This window comes from Myodes glareolus, chromosome 4 (assembly GCF_982192425.1).
Source record: "Myodes glareolus chromosome 4, mMyoGla1.1, whole genome shotgun sequence".
NCBI classification, from domain to species: domain Eukaryota; kingdom Metazoa; phylum Chordata; class Mammalia; order Rodentia; family Cricetidae; genus Myodes; species Myodes glareolus.
In genome coordinates this window covers 9,541,556-9,556,854 of record NC_142029.1, presented here as the reverse complement: position 1 = coordinate 9,556,854, position 15,299 = coordinate 9,541,556, and the positions used below count along the sequence as shown (strand labels likewise).

Here is a 15,299-nt window from a genome sequence, read left to right as displayed (position 1 = left end):
ATGAGAAACAGATTAAAATAAAAGATAAGGCTGAGCATTCCTATTGATAATCAGTGTCATGATTTGGGAGCTGGTTGGTGAATTAAAAAAAAAGCCTGTTATACCCCCTTTCTTTTCTTTTTGTGGCAAAAGGTCCACTCTGTAGCCCATTTTGGTCTAGAGCACAGGTTTTTTTCTGCCTCATCCTCCTGAGCCTGGGCTACCATGGGATGTTCACAATTCACAGTGATTCCTGCCTCCCAGACATATCCCCTGAATTCCAGACTGGCCTTGAACTTGCTGTGTAGCTGAGGATGACTTTTAACTTTTGCTCCCCCCTCCTCTACCTTCTGAGTCCTAGTATTGTAGGTGTGTACCACCTGGCCCAGACAGAATAATCTTAAAGGAGCTGAATGTTCCCTGGAGGGCAGACTTTCAATACCTTAGGCTCCGCTGCCCCCACTCAAGCTGCAGATAAAGTCACAGCTCAGGTCCAGGTGGTCTGCTAAACCTGCAGGAGCACTGGGCTTGGAATTAGAAGACCCTGGTTCAGCATGCTCCTCTGAGCTCCAGATTCATCCTGCTAAAGCCAGATTTGTAAATAGAGGCTGCTTGTCTGTTTCCCAGCCACCTAGGCCCGAATAATCACACAAAAACTATATTAATTACAACACTGCTTGGCCAATAGCTTAGGTGTATTCATATTTAGCTTTTATATCTTAAATTAACCCATTTCTATTGATCTGTGCATTGCCACAAGGCTGTGGCCTACTGGTAAGGTTCTGGTGGCGGTGTCTTTCTCCTTCGGCAGCCTCATGGTATCACCTTGATTCTGCCTACTCTATGTATCTCTTCCAGCCTGTCTTTATTTTGTCCTGCTATAGGCCAAAGCAGCTTTATTCATTCTTCAATAAGAGCAGCACATATACAGAAGGACAACCCACATCACAGGTTAGTCCTTCAAGCGATAAACACCTACAGTCTTTTGCAGCCTGTGGCTGGGCAGTAGAGGTCTAAGCACCTCCCTGCTTCCTTCAAAGTGCTGATGGGAGAAGATATTTCTTGCTGAACAAAAATACAATAGGAAACAGAATTCCAGGCACCCAGCAGCACTGTCTGTAGTTTCATCAAGTGCAGAAAACCAGACCCTTTTGGAGTAATGTCACAAAGGATGCTAACAGTGGTTAAGAACTGAGGGTCAGAGCCCAGTATGTTGGTGCACCCTCTAACCCTAGTACCTAGGAGGCAGAGGCAGGCAGCATTCTGGAGTTCCAGGCCAGCCTGGTCTATATAGTGCGTTCCAGGGCAGCCACGGCTGTGTAGTGAGAACCTGACTCAAAATCAAATAAAAACAAAACAAAACAAAAGTTCCCGAGGATTGGGATTGGGAGATAGCTCGGTCAGGAAAACCTGTTTGGTTCTTAGAACCCATGTAAAACATTAGACGTGGTGGCCACACAAGCTGAATGGGTGAGCTCCAGGCTGAGTCTCTAAAACCAACTGATCCTGAAGCGTGACATCTGATGTTGACCTCTGCCACGCACACATACATATGTGTGTATGCATATGTACCAACACACACACACACACACACACACACACACACACACGGTGGGGGGTGGACATATGAGAACAGGCTGTGGCCTTGGGAGATGGTTAAGTAGCTAAGGCACCTGCTGCCAGGTCTAATGGTTCAATCCCTGGTAGATGGCTCAGCAGGTAAAATACTTCCTGCCAAGCCTGAGGACCCGCGCTGGGTCACCTTAACCCCCTAGTGGAAGGGGAGCTGACTTCTGCACGTTGTCCTTTAATCTTGACAAACACGCTACCAAGTACTACCAAGTACGTAGTACTTGGGTGCCCCTTCCATTTTATTTTTTTCTCCTAAACTTTTAAAAATATTTTTTAAGGAACCAGAGGATGCCTCAGCATTTAAGAGCACTCTTCCAGAAAACTCAGTTTTTAGTTCCCAACACCTATATAATGACTCACAATCATCTACAACTCCATTTCCAGGGGATCATATGTTCTTTTCTGATCTCTTTGGGCAGCAGGCATGGACATGGCACACACACACATATATAGATGCAGGCAAAATCATGAATTACATAAAAATATATTCAGTCTAAAATTATGTAATTTTTAAAAGTAAGTTGATCAAGGTCATATAAAACTCAGTTGAGCCAGATGGTGCACACCTGTGATCTCAGTGCTTGGGAAGTAGAATCGGGAGGATTCATCCAGGAATTGAAGGCCAGCCCTGACTATAGTGATTTGAGGTGGGCCTGGAATCATACCTCAACAAGCAAGGGAGCAAGCAAACACCAAACCAACCAAGCCAAACCCCTCTGTACCCTCTGGCTTCAGAGTGGTTCTTGCTTGTGTCTTTTCTTGGAAGGTCATTTTTACTTTTTCACGATGTGTGGACATCTGAAGTTCTGATATACTTGGCAGCAATCACTTCTCATGTCTCTGAACCTTCTGCCTGGACCTCTCTAGGGCTGAATTCTCCTTGAAATTTTTTCTGGACAGGTGTGAAGCTGTAAAGAATCTGGGGAACTGAGCCTGTGAAAGTTAACTCTACCTAGCAAAAATCTGTCTGTCTGTCTGTCTATCACCCAATAACTGTCAATCAGCCATCTATCTACTATCCATCTATCATTTATCTATTTATCATCCATCCATTTATCTATAATTATCTGTCTACTATTCTGTTTATCTATCTTCTATCTACTATCCATCTATCTAGCATCTGTTTTGTGTGTGTGTGTGTGTGTGTGTGTGTGTAAAGGAGTGGTCTCAGATTCTCAAAACCAACTAATTTTAGAAACAACCAGATTGCATTGAATATTTATAGACACAAAGATAACTAGTGGGCTGGAGAGGGTCCTCTATCTGCCTTTGCTAAAGAGCAACACAGATTGAGAAGTGCCGAGTGTGTGGGTGGGCGAAAGAAGTTTCGGTTTATAGTGGAAGCAGGTGTGTTTGTCTTCTCACTGCTCTCCGGTTTGGGCCCCTGTGGCTCTCAGGTGCGTTATCTCCTGCGAAGTGAGCCTTGACTCGCCAGGCCGGTCTATCTCTGCCCTCCACGCCCGGAATTTTAGTGTGAAGTGAGTTCCCGAGAGCGGTCACTGGAAGGAACCTTGTCCCAGCCCTAGTAGTCAGTACACCCTAACTCTGACTCGTGGAAACGCCCGCAGCTGACAGCTGGCTCACCTGGGACAGTCACCTGCTGTCCCCTTCCTTTCTGCTTCCAAACCCAACGGGAGAGCCCCGAGGGCCTCGCTGCCCTGTTTCTAGGCTCCCCCAATGAGGCTAATTTTCAGGTGACTGTGTACGTGCTTGGCCCAGGCTCCTGTGCGCCGACACACGGAGAGGGAGCGTGCCGGTGTCAGGGACCGGGCGGGTCCATATCCGGGTGGACCGGGTGGGTAGGGCTGTCCCTCCCTCCAGGTCCCGAGGTGGGTTGGGGTTGGAGGGAAGGACCTGCGGAAATTCTCCGTCACCCCTTGGGATCCGAGTGGGGGCAATAGAAAGAAGGCTAGGGTGCAGGGCGCCGATCTAGGGCGTGCCCACCCTGTCTGCCCGGCCAGCCCCAGGAGCATCCCCAGTCCAGGCCCCGAGCGATCGTGAAGGACGAGGAGCTGGTGGAGGAGGGACCTGGAGCCCCGAACTTGCCCGGGAAGTGGCGGGAGGGCGGGGCCGGGCCCTGGTCTAGGCGGGAGGAGGGGCGGCCGCAGCTGCATCCAGCTCGGCTGGCTTCCTTCCCAGCCCTCTTTCCCTCCTCCTCCTCTTCCTCCTGTATGAGTCAGGCATTTCCCGGGGAATCGGAGCAGCCACGCGCGGCCCGGGAGCTCGGAGCTGCAGCAGCGGCGTCTGCAGCTGAGGCGGCGGCGGTGGGGCTGCCACCGCGGCGGCCACCCGCGCCCCGGGCGCGCAGCGATCATGGAGAGAACGACCCAGAGCGCAGACAGCGGCGGCGGCGGGGGCAGCAACAGCAGCAGCCGTAGCAGCAGCCGCGCCACCTCGGCCGGCTCCTCGCCCTCCTGCTCCCTGTCTGGCCGAGGGGTGGCCGGCCGATCAGCGGCCGCGGGACTGGGCGGCGGGGGCAGCCGCAGCAGTCCCGGCTCGGTGGCCGCTAGCCCGTCCGGAGGAGGCGGCCGCAGGAGGGAGCCGGCACTCGAGGGCGTGCTTAGCAAATACACCAACCTCCTCCAGGGTTGGCAAAACAGGTAACAAGCCCGTCGCCCGCGCCCCCGCGCGGTCCCCGTTTCCCGGGTGTGGACGGTGGCGCCACCCGCGGCCGGGGACTGCCTGGGCACCTCGCCCTTTCTACACCCTGGCGGGCATCGCAGCCGCGGGAGGGAGGCAGGAGCCCTGGTTTTCCTCCGGTGCTGGAAGCTTGAGAAATCTGGAGTGGTCACTGGATCGTCCCGGGTGGTTCCGGTGTCCTACCTGCCAGAGGTTTCTCGCTCTCTAGAAGAGCTGAGAGGGACGAATAGAGAGGCAGTGCTAGGTGACCGGTGCAAAAAGCATTCATCATGCATAGTCTAGCACAGTTCTCCCCACCCCGTAGCTCATGTTAAAGTGTGATGTTTAAAATACAAACACCAGCACCGCCACCAACAAAGAGCCTGTCACTTGTCATCTTTGGAGCACCCCTTTTCCCCTCTCCTCCCCCCACCCCCACCGTGCATACCCCTTCGCGGGTGGCTCGAACGTGCAGTCTGTTATCCTTATTTCCCGTTCAGGTGCACTTGAAGTTTCCTCGCTTCCCTCTCAAAGTTGGCAAGCCTTAAATTGGGCGTGGTGGCAGACGCGTGTAGTGCCAGCGCTTCAGAGACTGAGGCCAGTGGGCTTGAGTTTGAGGCTAGCCTGGACTACAGAGTGAATTTCAGGCTAGTTTGAACCACGTCGGGAGACCTTGCCTCAAGAAAGAAGTTGCAAAGTCTAAGGATGTCAGAGAATGGGATTCTCAGCATACTTGGGGTGATGACCGTGTGTATGGAAGGACTTTAAGGATTAGACTGACAACCACCCCCCCCCCCCACATTGTATGGAAGGACTTAAGGCTCAGACTAAGGCCCCCCCTCCCGTGTGTGTGTGTGTGTGTGTGTGTGTGTATTTGTTCGGAGAAACAAGCCAAAGATGAACTGCCCGTGCAAAGACACTATTGGGGAGATCCTTGGCCAGCCTTCGGCAGTCCCTAGGTCTTCATAGATTTGGGACCCTTAATGGTTTGTGCCTGTGAGGTTTGAACCCCGCACTGGAGTTTGGCTTATCTCTGCTGGTGACTAGCTAGCTCTTTCCACAGGCTGTTTGGAAATGTTCTTCCGATGGCTTCCAGACGAAACAGGGACTGTCACACACACGTAACTCTGCTTGTAGGAAGAGAACCTTGGATGTAATGGAAAAGGAGCAGTTCTAGATAAAGAAGTCTGCACGTCGCCAGGGTCTCCCTGGAGATCTGTTACTATGTTAGTGGAGTTGCTTTTAACTTTTGAATTTTTTTTAACCCCTCAAAATAGCTTTGGCGGCTGCTCTTATCCCCCCCCCCCCTTAAAAGCTGAAAACAGAGAGGTAGTGTGCGTAGGAGAGGGGGAGAGGGAGATAGGGGATGACTAACCGAGATTTCAGTTCTTGAAAGTTGTGTCTCCGAATGGCAGTTCAGGGTGCCTTGTCATAGACAGTTTGAAAGCACGCTGGGCAATCACTTCTAATGCTGCTTCTTCAAGAGCTTATGGGGTCGGTCGAGCATCTGCCCCAGATAACAGGCATATTCTTTGCCTGGCCATAGTGTTTTACCTGTAACATGTATTAAAGGATTTCGCTCTTTGTAGTGGATTTAGGAGGGATTTGGAATTGTGTCCTTTTGCCATTTTTAAACCCACCGTGGTGTTTCTACTGGAGTCAGAGCTTGAGAAAACACAAAGTAAATGCTAGCAATCACAAACTTAACCTAGGTAAACGTGCACGCTACCGAGCATGCTCAGGGGAGGTCTCCGCCAATGAATGCTCTTCCTCGCCTCCCCAAAGCATTTTCTCTAATGGGTGATGCTGTGTCCCAGCTTCTCTCCTATGTGGGGATCTCTCTGAACCATGGCCCAAGGTCCACTTAATGGTCAGGAGGTGATTTATACTGGCCCTGTGAGAACACACTGCTCCTCTCCCTGGGGGTCTTGTAAAGGGAGAGCTGTATCCATGGAGAGGAAGAGAGAAGAGGGCCAGGACAGACTCTGAAAGTCACGGAGACCTCGTTCAGTTATTTTCTCCCATCACAGCAGTTTATTGAGTGTCTGTTATGTGCCAGGCCCTGCTGTAGCAGCACGCCACTCAGAACATAAGCCACGGGGGATCTTCTCATGAAGTGGCCGGAACACGGACCCAAGGAGAGGCAGGTGCCCACCTAGATTAGATTCCTTTTTCTTTTCTTTCTCTCTTTCTTTTTGAAAGCAGAATTAGGGTTTATTAAAAGACATTTTTCAAAGTTACTTGTTTATTTGTGTGCGTATGTGTGCTTGTGTGTGTAGTGCACATGTGGAGGTTAGAGGACAACATGTGTGTGTGTGTGTGTGCTCATGTGTGTAGAGTAGTGAACATGTGGAAGTTAGAGGACAACATGTGTGTGCTCATATTTGTAGAGTAGTGTATGTGTGGAGGTTAGAGGGCAACGTGTGTATGTGTGTGTGTGCTCATGCGTGTAGAGTAGTGCACATGTGGAGGTTAGAGGGCAACATATGTGTGTACATGTGCTCATGCATAAAGAGTAGTGCACATGTTAGAAGACCACTTGTAGGTTACCACCATGTGGGTCTCAGAGATGGAATAAAAGTCATCAGGGTTGACACGGGTGCCTTTACCCTCTGAGCCACTGTGCCGTTCAAAAGATTGTGTTTTCCTAGACAGGATTTCTCCGTGTAGCCCTGGCTATCCTAGAACTCGCTTTGTAGACCAGGCTGGCCTGAAACTCACAGAGATCTGCCTGCCTCTGCCTCCCAAGTGCTGGGATTAAAGGGATAGTCCACCATCACCCTGTTGAAAAGATAGATACAGGTTTTAGGCATGGGTGTAAAAAGAAAGAGGCATTTGGGAAGAAAACAAGAGCAGGGATGGGCATGGGAGTCTCCAAGAGACTGTCTCATTTTGGTTGTTATTGTTTTTGAGATAGTCCATATAGCCCAGGCTGGCCTCAAATTCAGTCAGAGTACTCCAGGCAGGATGAAAACGTGTATTGACAGGCTTGCTTCTCTGTCAAGCACCTGCTTTGTCTTAACCCCTCCCTGCCCGGTTTGGATCTGTCTTCTTCTGCTTTTTTTTTGTTTGTTTGCTTTTGTTGTTATTGTTTTGTTTTGGGGACAAAGTTTTATGTAGTCCAGGCTGGCCTCAAATTCAGTATGTATCTGATGATGATCTTGAACTGCTGTCCCTCCTTGCCTCTGCCTCCCAAGTGCTGGGATCACAGACATTCAGGGCCACCCTTAGTTTTGGCTGGAGGTGGTGTTGGAGATCGAACCCAGGGCTTCATGTATTCCAGGCAAACACTCTACCACCCGGGCTGCACCCTCAACCCCCACTTTTAGGATTTGTTATAAGAGAACGTGTTTGAGGAAGCTTACACCAAAATGACTATCACAGTCCTCCTTGTTTTCCTTGTGAATGAGTCTTGTTTACTTCTCTGTTAAATGTATATTTTCTGTGAATGAGTGAAACTGTCCAGAGCTGGCCATTTGATCCCTTGAGTGGCAGGTGCTAGGCCCTCCCCTGCGCCTGACAGCCTTGAGTGGAGAACTGTCAGCTGAATGTTCTTGGGCAACTGACTGACCTGCCCTTGAGGCAGCCAGGGAACCACTTTACGGTCAGACTGAAAACATTCCAAGAACCTTAGGGATGGCTCCAGCCCAGCTGCTGCTTCAGGACGCCGTGGTGCGAGTGAACTCTGGTCACCTGGAAGACTTCAATTCAAAAAACAAGCTAAAAATGTAATTTTCCTCCCTCCCCTCTTTCTCCTTCCTTTGTTTCTTTCTTGTGTGTGTGTAGGGGGCACACATGTTCCATGGCATGTATGTGAAGACCAGGAGACAACTTGTGGAAGTCAATTATCTCCTTCCCCCATGAAGGTCCTCTGGATCCACCTTAAGATGTCAGGCTTGGGGCAAGGCTCTTTTCCTGATGAGCACTACAGCGCTTCACACAAATCATGCTCCCCCCGCCCCACCCCGTGGCTCTCCTCATGTTTTTCCACCATCCAGGCCACACCCCCCATGCTGCCACCTGAGTGTGGAGTGCCTGTCCCTACCCACTTGTGGTCTTTGTGTATAGGATGAGCAAAGTGGGGGACACAAAGAAGAGATGTAGCAGAGGGGGCCTCGGTAGCGGCTGTAGCAGCCATAGTGCTCTGCATGAGGTGATCAGGAGGAGAGATGAGTGGAAGCAGAGGGGACAGGGTGACTCAGGACTGTAGACATGTAGAGGAGGCAGAGGCCTTGGCCACTGGAAAGAGTACCAGGGACCTGCCTGGCCGTAAGAACTGGGGATCGTGACCCCCAGGGCTCGAAAGCCATCCATGCTGGCCATTGCTTGGAGCTACCAGCATTAGCTGCGGCTAATGAGCCATGGATCGCTGGCGAGAGTGAGAGCGGGGCTGCGGAGGGTGAAGAGCTGCGAGGCTGTGACCTGACCATCCGGAGTTCTAGCTCTCTGCTCATCAGGGCATGGGGTCACGGCTCTACTTGTCAGGGTCCAGCACCGAGTGTCTGTCTGTCCAGCTCTCAGGCTCTCTTGGACTTGTTGAGGTCTCAGAACCATAGACATGGAAGAGGCTGATCTTCTCTCATTTGTGGTTTCTGTCTGCACAGAACCCAAGAACCCAACCCGGCCACCCAGTTAGGAATATTACCATTATGTGTGTGAGGCGCATGTGTGTTCCTGGATAGGTTGCCACCTGTCGGTATTCACTGCTGATCTGTGTTCAGTTTTATGGACATACAATATGTATAGATATACCAAATGGATATATAATTTGTGTTATAGGTGGATTAGAGCGAACATCCCAGTTTTTGACCCATTTGGGTGGTGTTGCTGTGAATATTCTAGTGCATGAACATGTATTTCTTCTCTTAAAAAGATTAAAATGGCTGGGTGGTGGTGGCACACACTTTTAATCCCAGCACTCAGGAGGCAGAGGCAGGTGGAGCTCTGTGAGTTCGAGGCCAGCCTGGTCTACAGAGCAAGTTCCAGTACAGACTCCAAAGCTACACAGAGAAACCCTGTCTTGAAAAACAAACAGTAAATAAATAAAATAAAATTGCATTTATCTATTTATATTTCTCCATCTCCGTGTGTGTGTGTGTGTGTGTGTGTGTGTGTGTATGCATCAATGCCGTGGCTTCGTGTGAAGGTCAAAGGACAACTTGCAGGACTTGGTTCTTTCATTATTTAAAGTTGTCAGGCTTGGTGACAGATGCTCTAATCCACTGAACCATCTTACTAACTTCCCCAGTCCCACCCCTCAGGCCCTCTTTTGCTGTTGTGGGGGGTGAATGGAGGAACAGGATCTCAAGCATCTCAGGCTGGCCTCAAATTGGTTGTGTAGTGAGGTTGACCTTCAACTGCTGGTCCTACTGCCTCTACCTTTCAAGTGCTGGGATTCTAGGCACTCAGCATCAATGCTTGATTTATTTGGTGCTGGGAATTGAACTCAGAGCTTCATGCATCCAGGCAAGCACTGCCCCTTAAAGGGAACTCCCCACCTTGCTTCTCCAGGCTTCAGGTGGCTGCTGCTTTCCTTGGTTTGCCAGTGTTTGGCAATCTTTCTGTCGCTTTCTTTTCTGGTGCGCCAGACCTGCTACGGTCTCCCCAGAACTCGTGTGACCACACTGAGCACCCACCCAGATAATTCAGGACAATCTTCCCATCTCAAGATCCTTAGTGACACCTGCCACGTGCCAGCATCCCTACTATAGAAGGCACACAGAGAGATGCCAGGGTTAGGATGTGGGCATCTTGGGGGTAGAAACACTATTCAGCCTCTCGCAGGGCTCCAGCTTCTAAACTGGCTTTAAAAAACAAAAGAAAACTGTGTTTGTGTGCCTTGTGTCTGTGCGTGTGTGCTGTGCCGTGTGTGTAGGTCAGAGGACAGCTCCCCACCCCCACGTGGACCCATGCTTTCCATTAGTTTGAGATCAGATCTCTTGTCTGCTCCTGTATACCCCAGGCTAGCCGGCTGGCAAATTTCCAGGAATTCTGTCTTGCCTCCCATCATCTCATAAGAGTGCTGGGACTTTAGATGTGTGGGCGTCCGCAGGCTTTTGTGTGGATTCTGGAGATCCAGACTCAGATCCCCATGGTTGCGTGTTAAACCCTTTCTATGCTGAGCCCTCTCCTCAGCCCCAGTTGTGAGGACAAAGGGGACTTTGGTGATGTGAGGTGCACTGTGGGTGGCCGTCTGTGGCCCTGCTGCTAGTTCCCCTCAGTCTGTTTATGGACAGCTGTCTGCAGACTCCCGGGAAGGGACAGTGACTTAGGCCTCTGTGCCCTGAGTGAAGGGTGGAAGAGAGTGTGCTGAAAACTCCGAGGATGTCTGCAGTCCTTTCTGGCTCCTGCTGATGCGATTTGGGGCTGAGCCAAGACAGAATCGAAGAGAAAACAGTCCAGAATTTGATTCTTGACAACCCAGACTGGGTTGAATATGATCACAGCTCCAAAAGAAAGTGCTTTATTTGTGTCTTCTACCGTGATATCAATAACAGTGATAAAATTAGGAAACATTATATGTGGCTTTCTGTTGTAACTCCATTATTTGAAGGTCAGATAAGTCCTTTGGGCCATGAGTAACTTTCTCTTTTGGCCTTGCAGTTTTAAGGAGACTATTTATGTTGTGTGGTTTGGTCCTTTTCTATAAATATATTGATGAAAATATAAAAGGGTGTGGGCTTGGGATATAACTCATTTGGCAGAGCATTTGCCTTGGATGCTCCGAGTTTACCCTCAGCACTGCGCATGTGGGGTCATGGTGGTATCTGGTGGTGTTTGTCTGTAATCCCAATCCTTTGGAGGTGGAGGCAGGAGGGTCAGAATTTAAGGTTGTCTTCAGTTAGTTTGAGACCAGTCTAGACTACATGAGACCCACTCTCAAAATGTAAAGGGAAAGGAAGGGAGAAAGGAGGGGCTGGAGAGATGGCTCACTGAGTAGAACACATGTGCAAATGACCTGAGTTCTAATCCCCACCCACCATGTAAAGCCCAGCATGGTGGTGTGTACCTGCCACCCACTCCAGCACTGGGGAAGGGAAAGGTAAGAGGATCCAATCCAGCTGGGATGGTAAGACCTTCAGGTGAACTGAAACCCTGTCTTAAAACATAGAAGTAGAGGGACCAGCGAGGAGATGGTTTACTTTGAAGGCCCTTGTTGCATGAGGGTGGTGATATTGTAAAATCTGCAGAAAGGCAGGAGGAGGGAACTGACTCGTGAAAGCTGTCCTCTGACCTGCACACATGGGCATCCCCAATAGTAATGATAACAATAATAATGTATTGAAATATGGAAAATGATGGAAGAACACACTGGATCTTGACTTCTGGCTCTTGCACAGGCAAGAACACCTATACACACTCGCACACATGCATCCACTATATACACACAAAGTTGAAAGGCAACTGTCTTAGGGTTTTCCTGCTGTGAAGACACACTGTGACCATGGCAACTCTTATACAGGAAAACACTTAATTGCGGTGGCTCACGGTTTCAGAGGGTTAGTCCATTATCATCGTGGTGGGGGAATGGCAGAGTGCAAGCAGACATGGTGCTGGAGAAGGAGCTGAGAGACCTAATCTTGATCTGTTGGCAACAGGAAGTGGTCTGAGTGTCACACTGAGCAAAACTTGAGCATAGGAGACCTCAAAGCCTGCCCCCACAGTGACATGTTTCCTCCAACAAGCCACGCCCACTCCGACAAAGTCACACCTTCTAATAATGCCCCTCCCTATGAACTTATGGTGGCCAGTTACATTCAAACTACCACAACAACCTATGTTAGTCTTGACTTTTCATTATGGGTGTTCTGAGCTTCAAGGCTGTAGGGAATCTTTTGGAAAATGTGGGTAGGACTGGGAACCCTGCTGGCCTGTGCTTGGGGAGGCAGAGTAGATGATGGGCCATAGATGACTTCCAACTTGTCTCTGTTGTCATCAGTCTGTCAAGGTGTTCAAACTCCGCTGGAGGCAATCTGGGCAGAATCAAGCAAACCTTAAAGATGCAGTGTAAGCTGGTGACATATCCTTCAGAGTGCCTCCTGTTTGCAGGTAGTCTGATTTGACAGGATGTTTACACCCCGAATATTTATTGAGCACCTTTTGTGTGTGTGCCAAGTGCCAGACCTTGCTGGAGGGAGCTGCCAGTCCTCAGTAAGAGAAGGCATTTGTCTGTAAGGATACTGAGAAGAAAGAATATAGGCAGCCTGGCCTCCATAGCAACTGTGCAACCTCTATCATTGTAAGCAAGTGGTGGGACTGTGTTCTAATAAAACTTTATTTAACAAACAGGCAGTGGGTTGCACATAGCCTCCAGAGTGTGGCTTGACCATCGTGGCTCTCATGTGACCCTTGGACCCCTTATCCCTTATGCAAGTTATGGCTGCAGCTGAATGTGGTGGCTCTGAGTTGCTCATGGGACCTTTAGCTTTCCCGTGATTTTGTCTCTCTTCTTTATTTCTTGAAAATTTTTCTTATTACTATGTGTGGGTATGCTTGTGCTTGTGCATGTGCAGATGTCAGAGGGTAGCTTTATGGGCTGGGTTTTCTTCTTCCAATTTTATGCAGGTTCAAGGGCTTGCCCTCAGAGAACCAGGCTTTCAAGTCCTTCGTCTGCTCAGCCACCTTGCTGTTCTCTCTCTCTCTCTCTCTCTCTCTCTTCCTCCCCTTTCTCTCTTTCTGCCCAGGATACTTAGCAAGCCTCAAACTTGCTAAGTAGCTGAGTGTGACCTTGAATTTTTTTCCCCCTTCACCTCCCAAGTGCTGGGATTCCTGGTAGTTATTAGTAAAAGTAATTGTCCCCCCCCCGCCCCTGTGTTTTGAGATGATATCTCATCCTGTAGCTCAGGCCTGGAATTCACTATGTAGATCAGGATGGCCTCAGTTTTGCTGTGATCCTCCTGCCTTAGCCTCCCCTGAGTACAGGTGGATCTGTACCACGGGGACAGTATGTGTTATGGGGACATTGGGATCTGGATTAGTTATCTTTCCTGCTGCTCTGACCTGACTAAAGCGACTTCAGCACGGAAGGGTTTCTTTGGGCTTGTGGTTCAAAGGATGCAGTCCACCCGCCATGCTGGGCATGGTGGCAGAATTGAGAGGATACTGGTCACACTGCACCTGTGGTCAGGAAGCCGAGAGTGAACAGAAAGTGAGCTGGGCTATCGAACCTCAAGTCCCACCTCCCAGTGACATACTTCCTCCAGTGAGGTGCTTCCTCCTAAAGGTTCCACAACCTTCCCAAACAGTGTCACCTGCTGGGGAGAAGTGTGCAAACACACAAGTCTGGGGGCTGTGATGGCTGACATTGGCAGTTTGGCAGGCTTTGGACTCACTTACGAGGGCTCTCAGCAGGGAATTGTCTAGGTTAGGTGAGTGGGTGGGCGTGGCAGCGATGGCTTTTCTTCCTGGGGTTAACTGAGGTGGGAAGACCACCCTGACTGTGGGCAGCACCATTTCGTGGGCTACGACCAAAGCGGAGAGTGAACCATGTGTCAGCATTTAGTGCCCTGGGCCTCTCTCCTTTGGGTGCTATGTGAGCACCTTCCCTCCCGTGGTTCTGACTCCCCTGCTGTGTGGATATAACCTGGAACTGTGAGCTGACCCCCACTTCTCCTTTCAGTCGCTTTTGCCAGGGCATTACATCACAGCAATGGGAGAGGTAGCTGAGACGGGTGCTTCGTGTTCAAATCTCAGCAGGCGCCATGGAAAAGCCAGGAGTAAGGGAGTCAGGGATGGGAACTGCGGCTGCGTGCTCCTGGCGCATGCTCCAGGCGCAGCTGGGGGAGGGCAGCCGCCTGGCCTAGGGGCTGGAGGGGCAGAAGACAGATTAGGACCCTGGAGAGTCAGAGGAGCCCTTGCTGAAGACAGGGCCTGGAGGAAGGTGCCGCTGGAAGGGAGCTTGATGAGGACATTGGCTTGGAGGAACCAATGGAGACAGACTTCAGTAGGCCTGGAATACAGGGTATGTGTGGACCGAGTCCACAGAGGAGACATAGACAGGCGTGAAAGGCTGTTGTTTCCTGGGGCACTCTTAAGTCTCCAGACCATAGGTGCAAAATGCCTGTATTGGCACAAGGTAAACACGGGCCTTGGAACAATTTGTAAATACACTGTTCAATTTTGTTCTTCAAAGAAATGGAGGTGCATGCAAATCTATCCGTCTCCCTTTTCTATAGCCACAGAACACATTTAAACATTATTACATATGTCTTTATTTACTTTGTGTGTATGCATGTGGGCACACACACACCATTATGTTCCTGAGGAGGTCAGATAACTCATGGATGTTGGTTCTCTCCTTCTACCCTGTAGATCCTGGGAATCAAACTCGGGTCTTGAGGCTTGGTGGCAAATGCCTTTTTATCCTCTGAGCCTCCCTCCCTTTTGGCTCTGACCCTTGTATTTTGGGTATCAACAGGGTGTTTACATGCTAAACACCCTGCTGATACCCATGTATCATACATGTACAGATCCTTGTACATATACATGATCCTTGTACAGATACATGATCCTTGTACAGATACATGTACAGATCCTTTTCTGTACCCTCCTACTTTTCCCTTCCCTGTTAGAATGAAGCCATGAGGGGTAGAACTAGCAAGCAGATACAATGGCAGGACTCCTACCAGCCATGTTGAACCCCGAGGTAACCTGGATGAAGGCCAGAAGAGACTTGGCCTCCAAGGACTTTGTGTGTGAGAGCCTCTTCACAGATTAACTTTAGAATTTCCCATGAGGAGGAGGGAGTGAGAGTCTTTTGTAAGCCCCTATTCATAGTCAGCTCCAACTCTCCCACCCCAAAGATGTAGATAGAATCCTGTGTTACAGATAAAGAACCCAAGAAAGTGGTACATGTTGTCCAGTCAGTGATGTGAAGTCTGGAACTGTCTGATTCCAAAGTGTGCCTTCTTTTCTTTCGTTTTCAAACATTTGTTAATTTTTATTTTAGGCATATGAATGTTTGCGAGTGTGCGTGCGTGCGCGCGTGTGTGTGTGTGTGTGTGTGTGTGTGCAGTGCCTGAGGAGGCCAGAAGAGGGCATCTGATACCCAGGAACTGGAGTTACAGACA

At 49.8% G+C, this 15,299-nt stretch overlaps 1 protein-coding gene across 2 annotated transcripts in view; it reads left to right on the top strand.

The window, feature by feature from the left end:
- The first annotated feature begins 3,784 nt into the window (after positions 1-3,784).
- The window catches only part of Osbpl10 (oxysterol binding protein like 10), a 257,610-nt gene continuing 246,095 nt past the window's right edge, over positions 3,785-15,299 (top strand). Inside the window, exon 1 of one of the 2 annotated variants that reach the window (XM_085688999.2) lies at positions 3,785-4,211. In XM_085688999.2, the coding sequence (XP_085545125.2) occupies positions 3,925-4,211 (287 nt within the window). In that variant the 5' untranslated portion in view covers positions 3,785-3,924. The remainder of the gene's footprint in view (positions 4,212-15,299) is intronic. The other variant, XM_048424343.3, reaches the window with a different exon arrangement.